This window comes from Perca fluviatilis, chromosome 17 (assembly GCF_010015445.1).
Source record: "Perca fluviatilis chromosome 17, GENO_Pfluv_1.0, whole genome shotgun sequence".
Classification (NCBI taxonomy): domain Eukaryota; kingdom Metazoa; phylum Chordata; class Actinopteri; order Perciformes; family Percidae; genus Perca; species Perca fluviatilis.
The window spans coordinates 2039239-2052242 of NC_053128.1; the positions used below are offsets into that span (position 1 = coordinate 2039239).

At 41.8% G+C, this 13004-nt stretch overlaps 1 protein-coding gene across 1 annotated transcript in view; it reads right to left on the bottom strand.

The window, feature by feature from the left end:
• Window positions 1–13004, bottom strand: part of tln1 (talin 1) — a 124204-nt gene that overhangs the window by 90336 nt on the left and 20864 nt on the right. The window contains exons 3-10 of the mRNA XM_039780446.1: window positions 9603–9765; window positions 8064–8161; window positions 6670–6799; window positions 5635–5787; window positions 3851–3993; window positions 3309–3436; window positions 2825–2885; window positions 1431–1535 (exon numbers count right to left, since the gene is read on the bottom strand). Of these exons, the coding sequence (XP_039636380.1) occupies window positions 1431–1535; window positions 2825–2885; window positions 3309–3436; window positions 3851–3993; window positions 5635–5787; window positions 6670–6799; window positions 8064–8161; window positions 9603–9732 (948 nt within the window). The 5' untranslated portion in view covers window positions 9733–9765. The remainder of the gene's footprint in view (window positions 1–1430; window positions 1536–2824; window positions 2886–3308; window positions 3437–3850; window positions 3994–5634; window positions 5788–6669; window positions 6800–8063; window positions 8162–9602; window positions 9766–13004) is intronic.

The following is a 13004-nucleotide window of genomic DNA, read 5'->3' on the forward strand; positions in this document are numbered from 1 at the left end:
CCACGAGGCTTAGGCTACCAGTTTCAGTGAACGCACCGTCTGTGTTGTTTTTCCGACAGCAGCTGCAGACTGTTGGACGTCCCGCTGTTGGAATCCTCTACAGTGAAACACAGTCACACTTTATACCGTTTAGCTGTCAGCATTTTAACCGTGTTTAATCCAGCTACTAGCTAACGGTAGGCTAACGTCCTGCTGCCAAGTGTAGTGTTAACATGCAGCGTGGCATCTGTTGCCTCTAACGTCTGTTTCCGAGCGTCCGAGAGCAGCACAGGCATTTCAGTGGCATCGAATTCCAGGTTGCGTTTCAGTCCGGTAGATACCGGTCGTTTAGGCCATTTTAGCACCGGGTTTCGGTACCCAACCCTAATAAGGACAATAATAAATCCCTGAATCATTGATTAGTTTTGCATTTGTTTTAGAATAGGAAAACTACCACGTGTCAGAGACAATGTTAGCCTGGTTGACACCAGACCCTTCGCATGTTGTAACTGAGAGTGGGTCTGCGCAAGCTTCATTCGCAGCTGATTTCCAAAGTGGTGTCACCAATGACGCCGCTCAAATGCTGCTTGCAGCCCGCCTCAACGGTTGGGATTGGTGTAAAGCCCGCCTCAATGGTTGTGATTGGTGTAAAGCCCACCTCAATGGTTGTGATTGGTGTAAAGCCCACCTCAATGGTTGTGATTGGTGTAAAGCCCACCTCAATGGTTGTGATTGGTGTAAAGCCCACCTCAATGGTTGTGATTGGTGTAAAGCTCGCCTCAACGGTTGTGATTGGTGTAAAGCTCGCCTCAACGGTTGTGATTGGTGTAAAGCCCGCCTCAATGGTTGCGATTGGTGCCACAATTTGGAAAAATTAGAAATGGGCTTGAATGGGCTCTTGGCCAGACGGACTTGCAGAGCAAATCTCAAATTTGCCGGAAGTTTGTCAGGGTTTTCTCAGGCTAAGACACTGTTGGAAAACGGGGAAAATGTGGATCAGTGTTTCCCAAAAAGCCCAAGATGACGTAAATGTCTCGTTTTGTCCACAACTCAAAGCTCAAAAACAAGCTGACATCAGAGAATTTGTACTCACAACAGCTCTACAATGTATCAAATAGTTGGGAGGTAGAAAGGGTCGTCCACTAATTAACAATGCTGCTCACAAAGGGGCTAGGCCAGTGCCTGGACTGTGACTTGGTGTATGAGAGGCAGATTGTAAGGCACTATATAAATGCAATCTGTTTACCTATGAGGTAACATCACGCTGATTTACCACCTGAAGTGGCTAAAGACCGAAAGGACATCTACGTTTTCTTCAAATTGCTTCTATTACTGAGCTGAACTATGTGGTCACCACTTAAAATTTCTCAGTAGCCCTTCAAATGTCAAATATCAAGCCGCTGTCCTGCAATCCATCACACAGAGGTGTTGAGTGGTAGCCTTGTTCTCACCTTGACCAGAAAGAATGACACTCCGTAGGTTTTCAGAGACCTCGCCAGCTTCACATAGCTGACTTTGGCCTCGATCTCCGTCATGTTCTGACAGTTTTTGTGTGCCTGTAGAGACAGAGAAACAATTTGCGGCATCACATTATTTATGGTCATTAGTGATGCTACCTCATTTTTGTGTTGTCCTCTATAGAACAGTATATCCTGTTTTTCAATAAGAGTGTTATATTTTTTTACTAATCGTGAGTTTAAAGGCCTTTACACACTGGAGACATTATTTTGTTGCGATTCATTTGTGTGAATAATTTAATATATTTTTCCAAAACACCGTTTCTGTCATGAATACTTTTACAGAGAACGTGAATATTTTTACGAGAACGTGAATATTACGCTGCAATATCCATCCATCCATCGTCATCTGCCTATCCGGGGTCAGGTCGAGGGGGCAGCAGCTCCAGCAGGGGGACACCCAAACTTTTCTCACCCGAGCCACACTAACCAGCTCTGACTGGCAACAAAGCTAGTTATTTTTTTCCGGAACGAGGGTGATTTTTCGGAAATTCTGCACTAAATAAAGACATCAAACAATTGCGTTGTGTACTTAAAGTGGATCATAACACAGCAACAGAAGGCTGTATAGACGGCAAACTTTATTACTCCTCTTAACCTTGACAAAGGCGGCATTTACCAGAGACACTCTGTCCGTTCTTACCTTTCACAATAAAAGCCCTAGACATACGCTACAGTGTGTAACCATTTTTGTATCATAATAATTTTTCATTGAAAAATAGAGAAAAAAATATTATAGCGTGATTTTTGCAAGGATCTGTACCAAACAAATATTTTTTTCTTTAGTCTCTCTCTCTCTCTCCTTCTCCCCAGACGCGGACCTTATACCGTCCCATGACATGGCCGATGAGCTGGCGTGAATATCTGAAACTTTTTTAAAATTCGTATTGCTGCCGGTATGAGGTTTGATAGATAGATGCATTCTTGTGTCGTTTATTCGTCACGCTTTCACCCCGGTGTGTAAAAGCTTTAAGATAGAGCCTTGCAATACCACCCCCAAATCTAAGAAAGCTTCCTCTTTGCTCACTGCGGATGTATTGAAAGTTGATACTGTGAGCTTCAGTTTCAATATTGGAAGCTTTGTTGTAGCGTCAGAAATCAGAGTGTATTTTGGAGCGATAAAACAAAACATTATGACATCTACTTTATATATAGTCTGCAACCTCATATTTCATTTGTCCCCCCCCCCCAAAACCTCCCCCCTGTCCAGACTAACACACATTTGTGAATTAATCTGGTGATGCCATGCAAGGAGTCTTGTCCATCGAACCAGGCAGTGAAATTAGCACCGACAGGCTCCTGTAGCTCCACACAGAGCACAGACTTACCTGGAAGATCCTTTTCTCTCCTTTGTTCTTGATGTACTCTTTGGGAAGGAACTCCTTTAAACTGAGGAGGAAAGAGAAAAGAACTAAGGACCATTTCATAAGCCTACTCAAAACAGAAATGTCCACTAATAATGGATGCAACAGAAAGAAAAAAATGGGAATATGGGAATATAAAATCAGCTATTCTAAGTCTTTTATTCCTTCTGCTATAAGGCTGCTCAACACAAACATTGCTCATCCTAAATGATGGCTATCACAGAGACATAGATGTGTTGTTGTTTATATTGACTGTTTATTGCCTTTATTTATTGTCTCTTATGTATTTCTTTTAGGTTTTTTAACCTGTCCCCATATCTTTTTAACACGTTTCCTACGGCACCTTTAACTATTGTTTGGGGAGTGTTCCTTGGAACTGACCGTATGGACTGGGAAGCTGCAAATGAGTTGCCCACTGGGAATAATAACGTGTCTGAACTTAACTCACTCTAAGAATCCAGGCTTGTGTTTGGACTCGTTGTGGTCACCGAATTGAATCTGACACTGATAGCCAGCAAACTCGCAGGCCTTATCAAAGGAGACGGGATGCGATCCATTCAGAATGTCATCACGGGCCTGGACACACACAGACACACACGTAACATTTATTCAAAGGTTAAGCACAAATGTCCCATTTAAATCATACTGACCCTATGTGTGAATAAACAAGCACACAGACAAAAGCAGGCATGTGGTCCATGGACTCTAGTGTCGTAAAAAATCCTAATGCTGTGCTAGGAGGAAATTTACTTTGACCTTTTAGAACAAACAATACACAGGGTGAACAGAGGAGCTGCAGCAAAAATATGGTATTTTTTGAAAATTAAACCACAAACCTTTTCTGGTACAACTTCTAAATACAATTATGAACCTGAAAATGAGCACAATATGAGCCCTTTCATATCAGGAGAAAAAAAGGAAACCTATTTTCCTGACTTACATGGTTGGCTTCAAGGAGATTTACAAGGTGTGTGTGAGTAGTTTGTGTACCTGTACGTAGAGCAGGTTGAGCTGGACGGGGTCTCTGGAGTCCACATTCTGGTCTGAGTAGAAGAACTTCCTCCGTAGCAGCAACATCTCTGTCTCCTCCACGCCCTGTTCCCTCAACGTCCTGCCGTGGTCCAACCAGTTCACTGAGGAAAAACACCAACCAGATCAAATGACCCACTGCTCCCTTTACTCTCTGTAAGATGTGCTAACTGAAAAGTGACAGTTGAGATGGTTGATCAGTGCTGCATGCATATACAATATACACATGATAGTGTCAGCAACCAATCAATACAGCTTTTATTTCAGTTTTCCTCCAACGTCCCTAACAGCTCATTACTACGTATTTGATCTGTTCCGAGAAAAAGGCAACGCTCTGGCCTTTGGTTTCACAGCAGAATCATTTAGTGTTCTAGAGTGGAGGAAATATCAGGGACTATGTTTACATGCACATAATAGTTCGGTTTTTGCCCGTATTCCGAAAAAGACACTATTCCAATTTAGCTGTTTACATGGCTAGTGAAAACAAATATTCCACTAATGTTCCTATTTAGTATTTTTTTTAATTTATTTTAAAGTTCTCCACCAGTGTTGGACAGGAGCGTGCCTATGTTCCCACATTTCTAAGATTTTTTTCACTGAAAATTAGGCCCTAGGTTCCCACATTTACTTTTTCATAAATTTGTATCAGATTTTATCCCCCTAACCCTAACCCCCTAACCCGTTATCCCCTTACCCTAAAAAATCTTGTGGGAGGATAGGGTTTAAATTGAAGGGAAATGTAGGAACACAAGAACATAGGGGATATTGGACCATTGGGCTGTGGGAACATAGGGCTGACCCTGTTGGACCATTCGATCACAGCCTCCCTCTTTCATTCCTTCGACTGTATTCTTGAGAAGGTTGGCGTTGCCATGTTTGTGCATATCCAAAAATCTGTTGATATACGTATTTCATAATGTTTTAAAGTAGCTGTATTTCTCCTTTCATTTTGGCCGTGCATCTCCACCACAGCCCTGCAAACTGTTGGCTGGTTGGTTTGTGTACAGCAACCATAGCAACACACAAGGCTGACCGTAAGCCATAAACAGGCAAGAGGCCGTAAACTGTCACAAACTGCGGTAAAAACCCAGACTGATACGCAGACTCTGAATGAGCTGTATATAGTAGCCTACATGTCCAAAGAAAGCTTCTAAAACCCAAATAATACTGGCCTATTCAACATGTCTTTATCAGAAAAAAGGCCTTATTCAGAATATCCAAACAGAATATTCTGTTTACATGACCTGTATCAAATTTGGAATATTGTCATATTCGGAATAATAGTAGAATATTAGTAAAATATTAGTGTGCATGTTTTATTAGTGATTGATGATGTTTTTATAGATAGTATTTATTTCTGGATTTTATTAGTACTGCACTAGCACTTTATGATGGAAAACTGGCAGCTTAACTATGGAATGTACAGTAGGCCTTTAACTATATGAATATGATGTGATTTATGGTTGTATTCCATGTGCTTATTATTCAGTGCCCCACATGATTTGGATCTCCTTCTTTTGTTGTGCTGTGTGTCCAGTTGTCTTGCATGTGCCGTGCTGCACCACAAACTGCCCCTCGGGGACGAAATCAATAAAGTTTGAAGTTGAAGTAAAAATACTCCGTGATGACGGGGCTAAGGTAGTGCTAAGTGACGTGTGTGTGTGTGTGTGTGTGTGTGTGTGTGTGTGTGTGTGTGTGTGTGTGCTAAAGATGGTGAGTATGGGGGGGGCTTGTGTTTGTCATACATTCGTCATCTGTGTGGAGCTTCTGCTTCAGCTTCTCCATCTTCTTGTCGTCTCTCAGCAGAGTCTTGTCTCTTTTCAACGTGCCCGTGGTCTCCTCCTTCTTCTCTTCGCCGATGTCTCGCACCAGCGAGTACTCATCGTAGTTTGTAATGCCTGACACGCAAACACATTCAGGTTACTACATTTACTTTCAATCTCACCCTGCTGGACACGCACAAGTTGAGGATGACGATAAGAAGGGCATTAACACGCATTGAAGACATATCATATTTTGTTCAGTGTTGATGGACAGTTGATGAGCAGAATGCAGTCAGAGCACTAATCGGCCAATAGGCTAGGGATGTACCCAATACCCTTTTTGGAGCTTTGAAACATTGGTACTTAACAGTGGGGGCAGCGGTGTGGGTGTACAAAAAAAAATAATAATCGGATCGGGGGTCAAAAAAGCTGATGGGGACATCCCTTGTTTACAGTAACGTTAAGGGGACTCTCACGCCGTGATACTGACAGACGAGTCTGATCTCCGGTTATACGATTGTCGACCGCAGGGTGACGTAAGGTTGCTTTTCTCCAGAAGTTGAATCGGCCTAACTTTTACCGCAGGCATTCAAAAGAAACGGAATGACCTGCGGTTTTGCCGGACAGTGTGGCGAGTGGCGATCGACGCTGTGTGTGTGAATGAATGCTCAGCCAGCGCCTCACTAGAGCACAAACGTTATGAACGGCCGTAACATCTTTTTTTGCCTTCATCAAATGGTCTGAAAACAACAGCAGGCTGATACAGTATAACCATACAGACCCCTACACACATCAGACTGCTCGTTGGATCTCAACATTGATCTGTTCTTGGCTACGATGGAGGATATAGCGCTGCATAAATTAGCCAGCAAGTTATTTTTTTCAAAAAACAAATATTAAAATCCCCAAATTGAAAATTGAACACCTACCAATCGAACAAATGTGCGGATCCAGCCCTACAATAGGCAGGCATTATTATCAAGGGGATGTGTGAGCAGTGTGTGGCTGAGAGCTGACCTATTCTAGCGCAGATGGTCATGAGCATGTCACTGACAATCTTGGAGTCGTCCACCATGACTGTCTTCACCGTGCCGTCCAGCATGCGGATCTTCAGAGGCCTCTGCTTCTTCTTGTACTCCAGAGTGTCCTGATGACAGAGGAGACACGTCTGGGTTACACCATGTCACAATGCCTGACAGATCTTTCAGGCTTCCATTATCCAGAATACACAGAGATAAATCGTCAAAATCTCCTTCAAACAAGACATTGGTAGTTTGGGGCCCTATTTCCTTGGCGGTGCAGCGACCAGCACAAGCAGCGCACCGACAGTTTGGTATTTTAGGAACAGGTAGGAGGTTCATTAAAATGAGGCAGCGCAAAGAGAGTTGTTGGAATTTTGGTGGAAAATGGGTCTTACTAGGCGCTGAGAATGATAGAAGCATGTCTGTTTCTGGAGCAAAGTCACTCTACTGCAAACTAAATACTTCCTTAAATAATGCTTAAAACATAAATACATAAAAACTCTTCCTTTATTTGGCACGTCAAATATCTTCATCTTTAGTTTTCTGTACTGTTTGATTTTGCCTTACATTTGCAATATTTAGAATGTATTACTGTATTGTGTTTACTTATCTTTCTTTATCTTATTTGTACATACAGTATTACTTAACTTTTTTAACTTTAAGTTGATTTGACTTGAAATACTTTAGAGCTGCAAATATATATTAATTTACCATTTAGTTGTCAACTATTAAATCTGCAACTATTTTGATAATTGTTGAGTAATTCTTATGAAAAAAAGTAACCATTTTCTGATTGCAGCTTGTGAATATTTTTTGCATATTTTCTGGATGAATAGATGTCTTGTTTTGTCCACAACTCAAAGATATTCAGTTTCCTGTCACAGAGGAGAGAAGACACTAGAACATATTCACATTTAACAAGCTGGATGTTAAGTTGATGGGCCCATTGATTGCTGCATAAACTGTGTTGTTTAAAATAAAAAAACGTACTTTACAGTAAAGTGGTTTGTTACATCTGTAGCCTAGAAGTAGCACTCTCCCTTTAACACTAAAGTAGAAGTGACCGAAGGGAAGGGTGGGGGGCAAGATGAGTGTATTTGCTACATCTTTATTTTTTTATTTAGTTATTGTTAAGATATTTTCCATACAGTTGTTACTTTTGTTCTTTATTCACATGTTGTAGAAAACAAAAGAGAGCATTGTATCCTGGTTCACGTGTATGGATGTTCACATTCACTGTGTGCATATCAACATGCTCAATAAAAAAACATTTGGAAACAGTAAAGTGGTTTGTACAGGACTCTGCCCTTTTGAGAGGCTGTTTGTCTGTTTGTGTGCTAGCAGTTAGGTATGTGTAACATTTTGTGATGTGCAGTGTGTGTGACTCACCCCATTCCTCAACATGTAGTAGTCCAGGGCCTTTCCTGCCTCCAGCCAGATGCCTTTCTTTGGGTCTTCATCAGACAGAAACAACCCATAGTCATTGGCTGCGGAAGGAATCAGAAATACTGAGTGAGTCACTGGAAGTGTGTTTCTTGGCATACATGCACATGTGGACATTCAGTAACTTTTGAGCTATTATTGTCTCCAGTACCTGCGTTGGATGTAACAATAAAAATGTTAAACTAGGCCAGTGGGTCTCTGGATGGTCTACGTACGCCTGTTCAAACATATTCATCTGCTCCAAACATATCAGGTTACACATTTCAACATGTGACCACTTGTCTCTTGAGGTTTAGACATGAGAAGTAGACCATTTAATATGCTGGAGGGTTAAATCAAAATGTTGAAATAGGCAAGTCAGGGATACTGGCTTTCACTCTTCTTCTTTCTAAATGTGAAATGACTTCCACATTGAACAAGTAACGCAGAGAGCTGCTGTTGAAAGCGCTTATGTAATAAGACATACAGTAACTCTGCATGCCAGCTGATGTATCTGTGGAGCAAAGGGCTATTCTCGGTTTACAGTGACAATTTTAAGTGCAGCTCCTCTGCAGAGCCTGTAATCTCCGAGACAAAAGGTAGCAAGGCCACAATTCATCTGCTTTTAGACATTCCACTCCATGGCCCTAGGGTTGCTTTGTACTAATTCTACACTCCGATGTTTCACTTTAACTTCCACATGTTCACTGTCCTCAGGAAATGACTGTGTTTTAGTATGTTAGACACTGTTTTGACCTATGAAGTCGTTGTTGTTGTTGTTATTCCTAAAAGTCATTTACATGTGAACAGAATCAATATGTGCTTCTTGAAATGCTCATATGTGACTACTGTAAATGTGCTTATTTTTGCTATACTACAGGCAAAAAGGACTGTAGCTCTCATCTGGAAGAAAATGGAGGTACTTAAAATCGGTGCTTGGATCAAGAATATGGCGCAATGTATGTCCATGGAGAGATTAACATAAAAAAAAACTGGGACCCTGGTTTCTTTCTCATCCAAAGTCCAGCATTGAAAGTGTGTGTGTGTGTGTGTGTGTGTGTGTGTGTGTGTGTGTGTGTGTGTGTGTGTGTGTGTGTGTGTGTGTGTGTGTGTGTTTCCCAAATTATGAGATTTTAATTTTGATATTTTGTGTTCGTCCAAGGAGGGGGCAAGGAGAGCATGATTTGCATTTAATCTGTAGAAAACATCAGTCTCCGGGGCCCACAGCCCACTCCGAAGCCTGAAGAATGGCTTTTTTTTGTGCGTTTTTTTTTCTTTTTCCTCTTCATAGAACCAGCTACCTTATGCTGGTCAGTGGTCCGCTGGAACAAGTGCTAATGTAAGCTAATGTCAGTGATCGTAGCATTATCATAGTGTATGGGAAACACAGGATGGATGGATGGATGGATGGATGGATGGATGGATAGATAGATGGATAGATGGATAGATGGATAGAGAGAGAGAGAGAGAGAGAGAGAGAGAGAGAGAGAGAGAACGAGAACTCACGCTGTCCGAGCTGTGCCTCAGGAACTCTCTCCCTGATGATGCGTCCGGCATCGTACACCATGGTGGAGGGCTCAAACTGCATGGTCTTCACCACGTTCCCCACACCGATCTTTAGTGACAGGGCCACCATGATTGCTGCTCTGCACCTCCACCCAACTCACACCTGCAGGACGGCCAATAGAGTAGTTAGTCAAGACAAAGCAATCGTACACAAATGTAGCCCAATGTCACATATAATGTGTTAGGGCTGTGCAATTAATCAGATTTTTAATTGCTCCTAACGATCACAAAAAACGATTATTTTTGCACGTTACGTTTTGCCAGTAAACTCTTATTTTGTCTTGTCTTTCAGAATGACAAAAAAAAAAAAAAAGACCAAACGGGAAGAGTACGAAGCGAAATGTCACAGTACAAGGTGCTTTCACTGTTGATTTAACTTCAATAAATGCAAAAGCTTTCTAAAAGTCAATGAGTAATAGTGTTAAATAATCACGATTTCAATATTGACCAAAATAAAAGTGATTATGAGCGTTTCCATAGTCGCAGCCCTACACTGTGTCAACATCAGCAGTTCTGACCCAATCCAAGTTCTTTTAAAGACACTGTTCACATGATCACACAGGTTTTTGTTGAAATATGATGTTAATACAGGGGATTTTTCCAACAGAAACATATTAAACATATTAGCTTGTATGGGTTTGCTTGGATTTGAAAGTTTAGTTCAGCAAATTTCTCTGGCCCCTCCCTAACTGGGATGTAATAGGCAAGACTCAACCATAGCCCCAGTTTTTGCCTCTTACACAGTTGCTGGCTGCGTTAGCATTAGCACACCTAATATGCGCTGACAGACAACAAGTATTTCTCTGCAGTGCTATTAAACACAACACATGCAGAAAACTGTGCTACATTCAGCGCCTATGGGATATGTAGGGCTGACAAACGGTACAGCTGTGATATACAGCAGGGCTACTGTTAAGTACTAACACTCCTGCATCTGGCTGAGAGAGCCAAAGAGTCTATAAACTCTGTTTTGTATTTTTAAGAGTGACAGAGTTAGGGGAAGGACTCCAAATAGGGCTGTGATATGATAGCAGTTGGTTCAACTGGGATTTTGATGGTTTGGGATGTGGTGCTAAAAATGTCGGACCAGTAATTCTGCAAAGGACGGCACGACCAAAACATACGGGCATCGGTAGCACTCAATTCTGGACCCTTTACATAGGCATTCTGTATGGGCCAAATCGACTCAGTCACATTGTACTGTTTACTCAGTCTTACCACGGATTAATAAAAATCAAAAAAACTGGATACAGTGTTTGAGGTAGAGCCCTGTTCATTCCTATGAGAGTTGCTCAGTGGCGCATATGGACAAAAAAGGTCAACTTCCTGCATATAAAATGACCCGGATGATCAGCGCTGCTTCAGCACTACGGGGCCCATAGTCCACAGCGCACTAGATACCTTCGCTGGCCAAGCCGGTTTAGCGCTCCGCTAACTTAATTGGGGATTAAATGATTTAATCGGGCGGCTCTTCAAGACTTTCCAAATGTTGTCGGACTGAATCGTTTTGTGGGTTGTGACGCTCGACAAAATGTAGGCCTATCCACTGATTTACGGTCGTTTCTTTCACCATTTCTATGGGAAAAGGGGTTTTGGACCCTATGTTATCACATCAGCAACACGGAAGTTGTAATTCCACTGTTTCGCCACTGTGTTTAATTGGCTTCAAAGCTTGGCGCACTTCCTGGGGCCCCCCCAGAGTCTGTCGCCCATGGTAGAAGGTGCCTGTCCACATCTGGCACAGGTAGGGGCAACGGCACCATAAATCCTAGACTGCCTGACCTGAGTTAAGTTAAATGAATGCAGTGAATGATTGTCACTGTCGGACCGTGACTAGCAAAAAATGGATGAGGACTGAACCTGACGTAGAACTGAGGGGATTTTCTAATTATTTTCTTACACTTCTCAGTACAGTGTGAAGCTGGCTTTAAAATAAGGAACCCCAGTTATATTTAAATAATTACAAGAAACCAGAGGACTGTGAGAAACGCAGCTCAGACAGGAAACAGAGTTCTGTCTATGCACTGCACATTGTGGTTAATGCATTATAAACTGTGGCTGGCCCCTAAAGAAAGACCAAAAAAAGACCAAAAACATGAACACGCTTCAGCTAGATAGGAGTCCCCATTTTGAACCTGGTGTTTGTCACACCATTGTCTAACTACATAGCAGGCTGTGACATGTTACAAACTGAATCTGGTCTCAAAAAGGACCAAACTAGAAAAAGAGAGGGGTGATCCCATTTCCTCTGCTGCTCAGAGCTGAATGAACCAGAGCTGACAATGGGCTCAAACTATTCCCAGTGGTTGAAAGGAACAAATTGCATTTATTAATGAATGCAGAACATGCAGAAAAGAAAAATATCCTCTTATTTCACAGATAAGAGGAAACGCTTATTGTGCTCCATGGCTGCAACACGAGCGCCCGGCCGCTACGGAAACCAAAACTTGCGAGTATTAAATTTGGAACCGATGATCCAATTCAAAACCAAATTTTAGAAACGATTCCAATTGAAAAAAAAAAATAAAAATTCCATTGTTGGTTCCAAGTTGGAAGCGGTTCTCTACGCCCAATCCTAGGAGCGGGTGTCTTTATAAAGCTGTTTGGAGATGACAGCTTAGCTGCAGAGTGACAGCAGAAAGCAGCACGGCATGTGTTGGCATCAGAGCTCCGAGAGATTAAATATCACAACACAGACACGCTGACACCCTCGGCCTTGCATCCTGCTGACACCTTATCACCCTCCGTTCCTCCTGCTTTTTCTGGCTCCCTCCTTGGTGACAGGCGGATGTGGGTGGGGTGTGTAGCTGTAGAATCGATACAGCATAGTATTGCAATATTTTCCGTGGCAATACTGTATCAATACACAGACGACGAGTATTGATCTTGTGTTGGTCAGTTTGTCTGCTTGACAATCCCATTTTGCAGCAATACAATTGAAGTGAGATGAACAAACAGAGAAATGTATCTTTTTAGATAAAACAGATGTTGGCAAAGTTTCCTTTTGGGGACATCATTTGACATTGGGAAAAATTTGAAGTTGGAAAAAAGGTAATGTTTAAAATCGCAATAACGTATTGTGACATAAGTATCGTGATGATATTGTATCGTAAGGCTTCTGGTGATTCCCACCCCTACTTGTCACATGACCAATAATGTTTCCATGACTATCAAAAATGCTGATACCATGGAACCAGCACTGACATTTTTTTTTTGGTAGACTGAGCATATAGAAAATTGGATTTGGATATTGTTTAAAATTAAAACAAGTGAAATTAATATTGAATGTGACGTTTTATTTAGCAGAATTACATTGTGTTGTTCTATCCTATCCAATAGTTG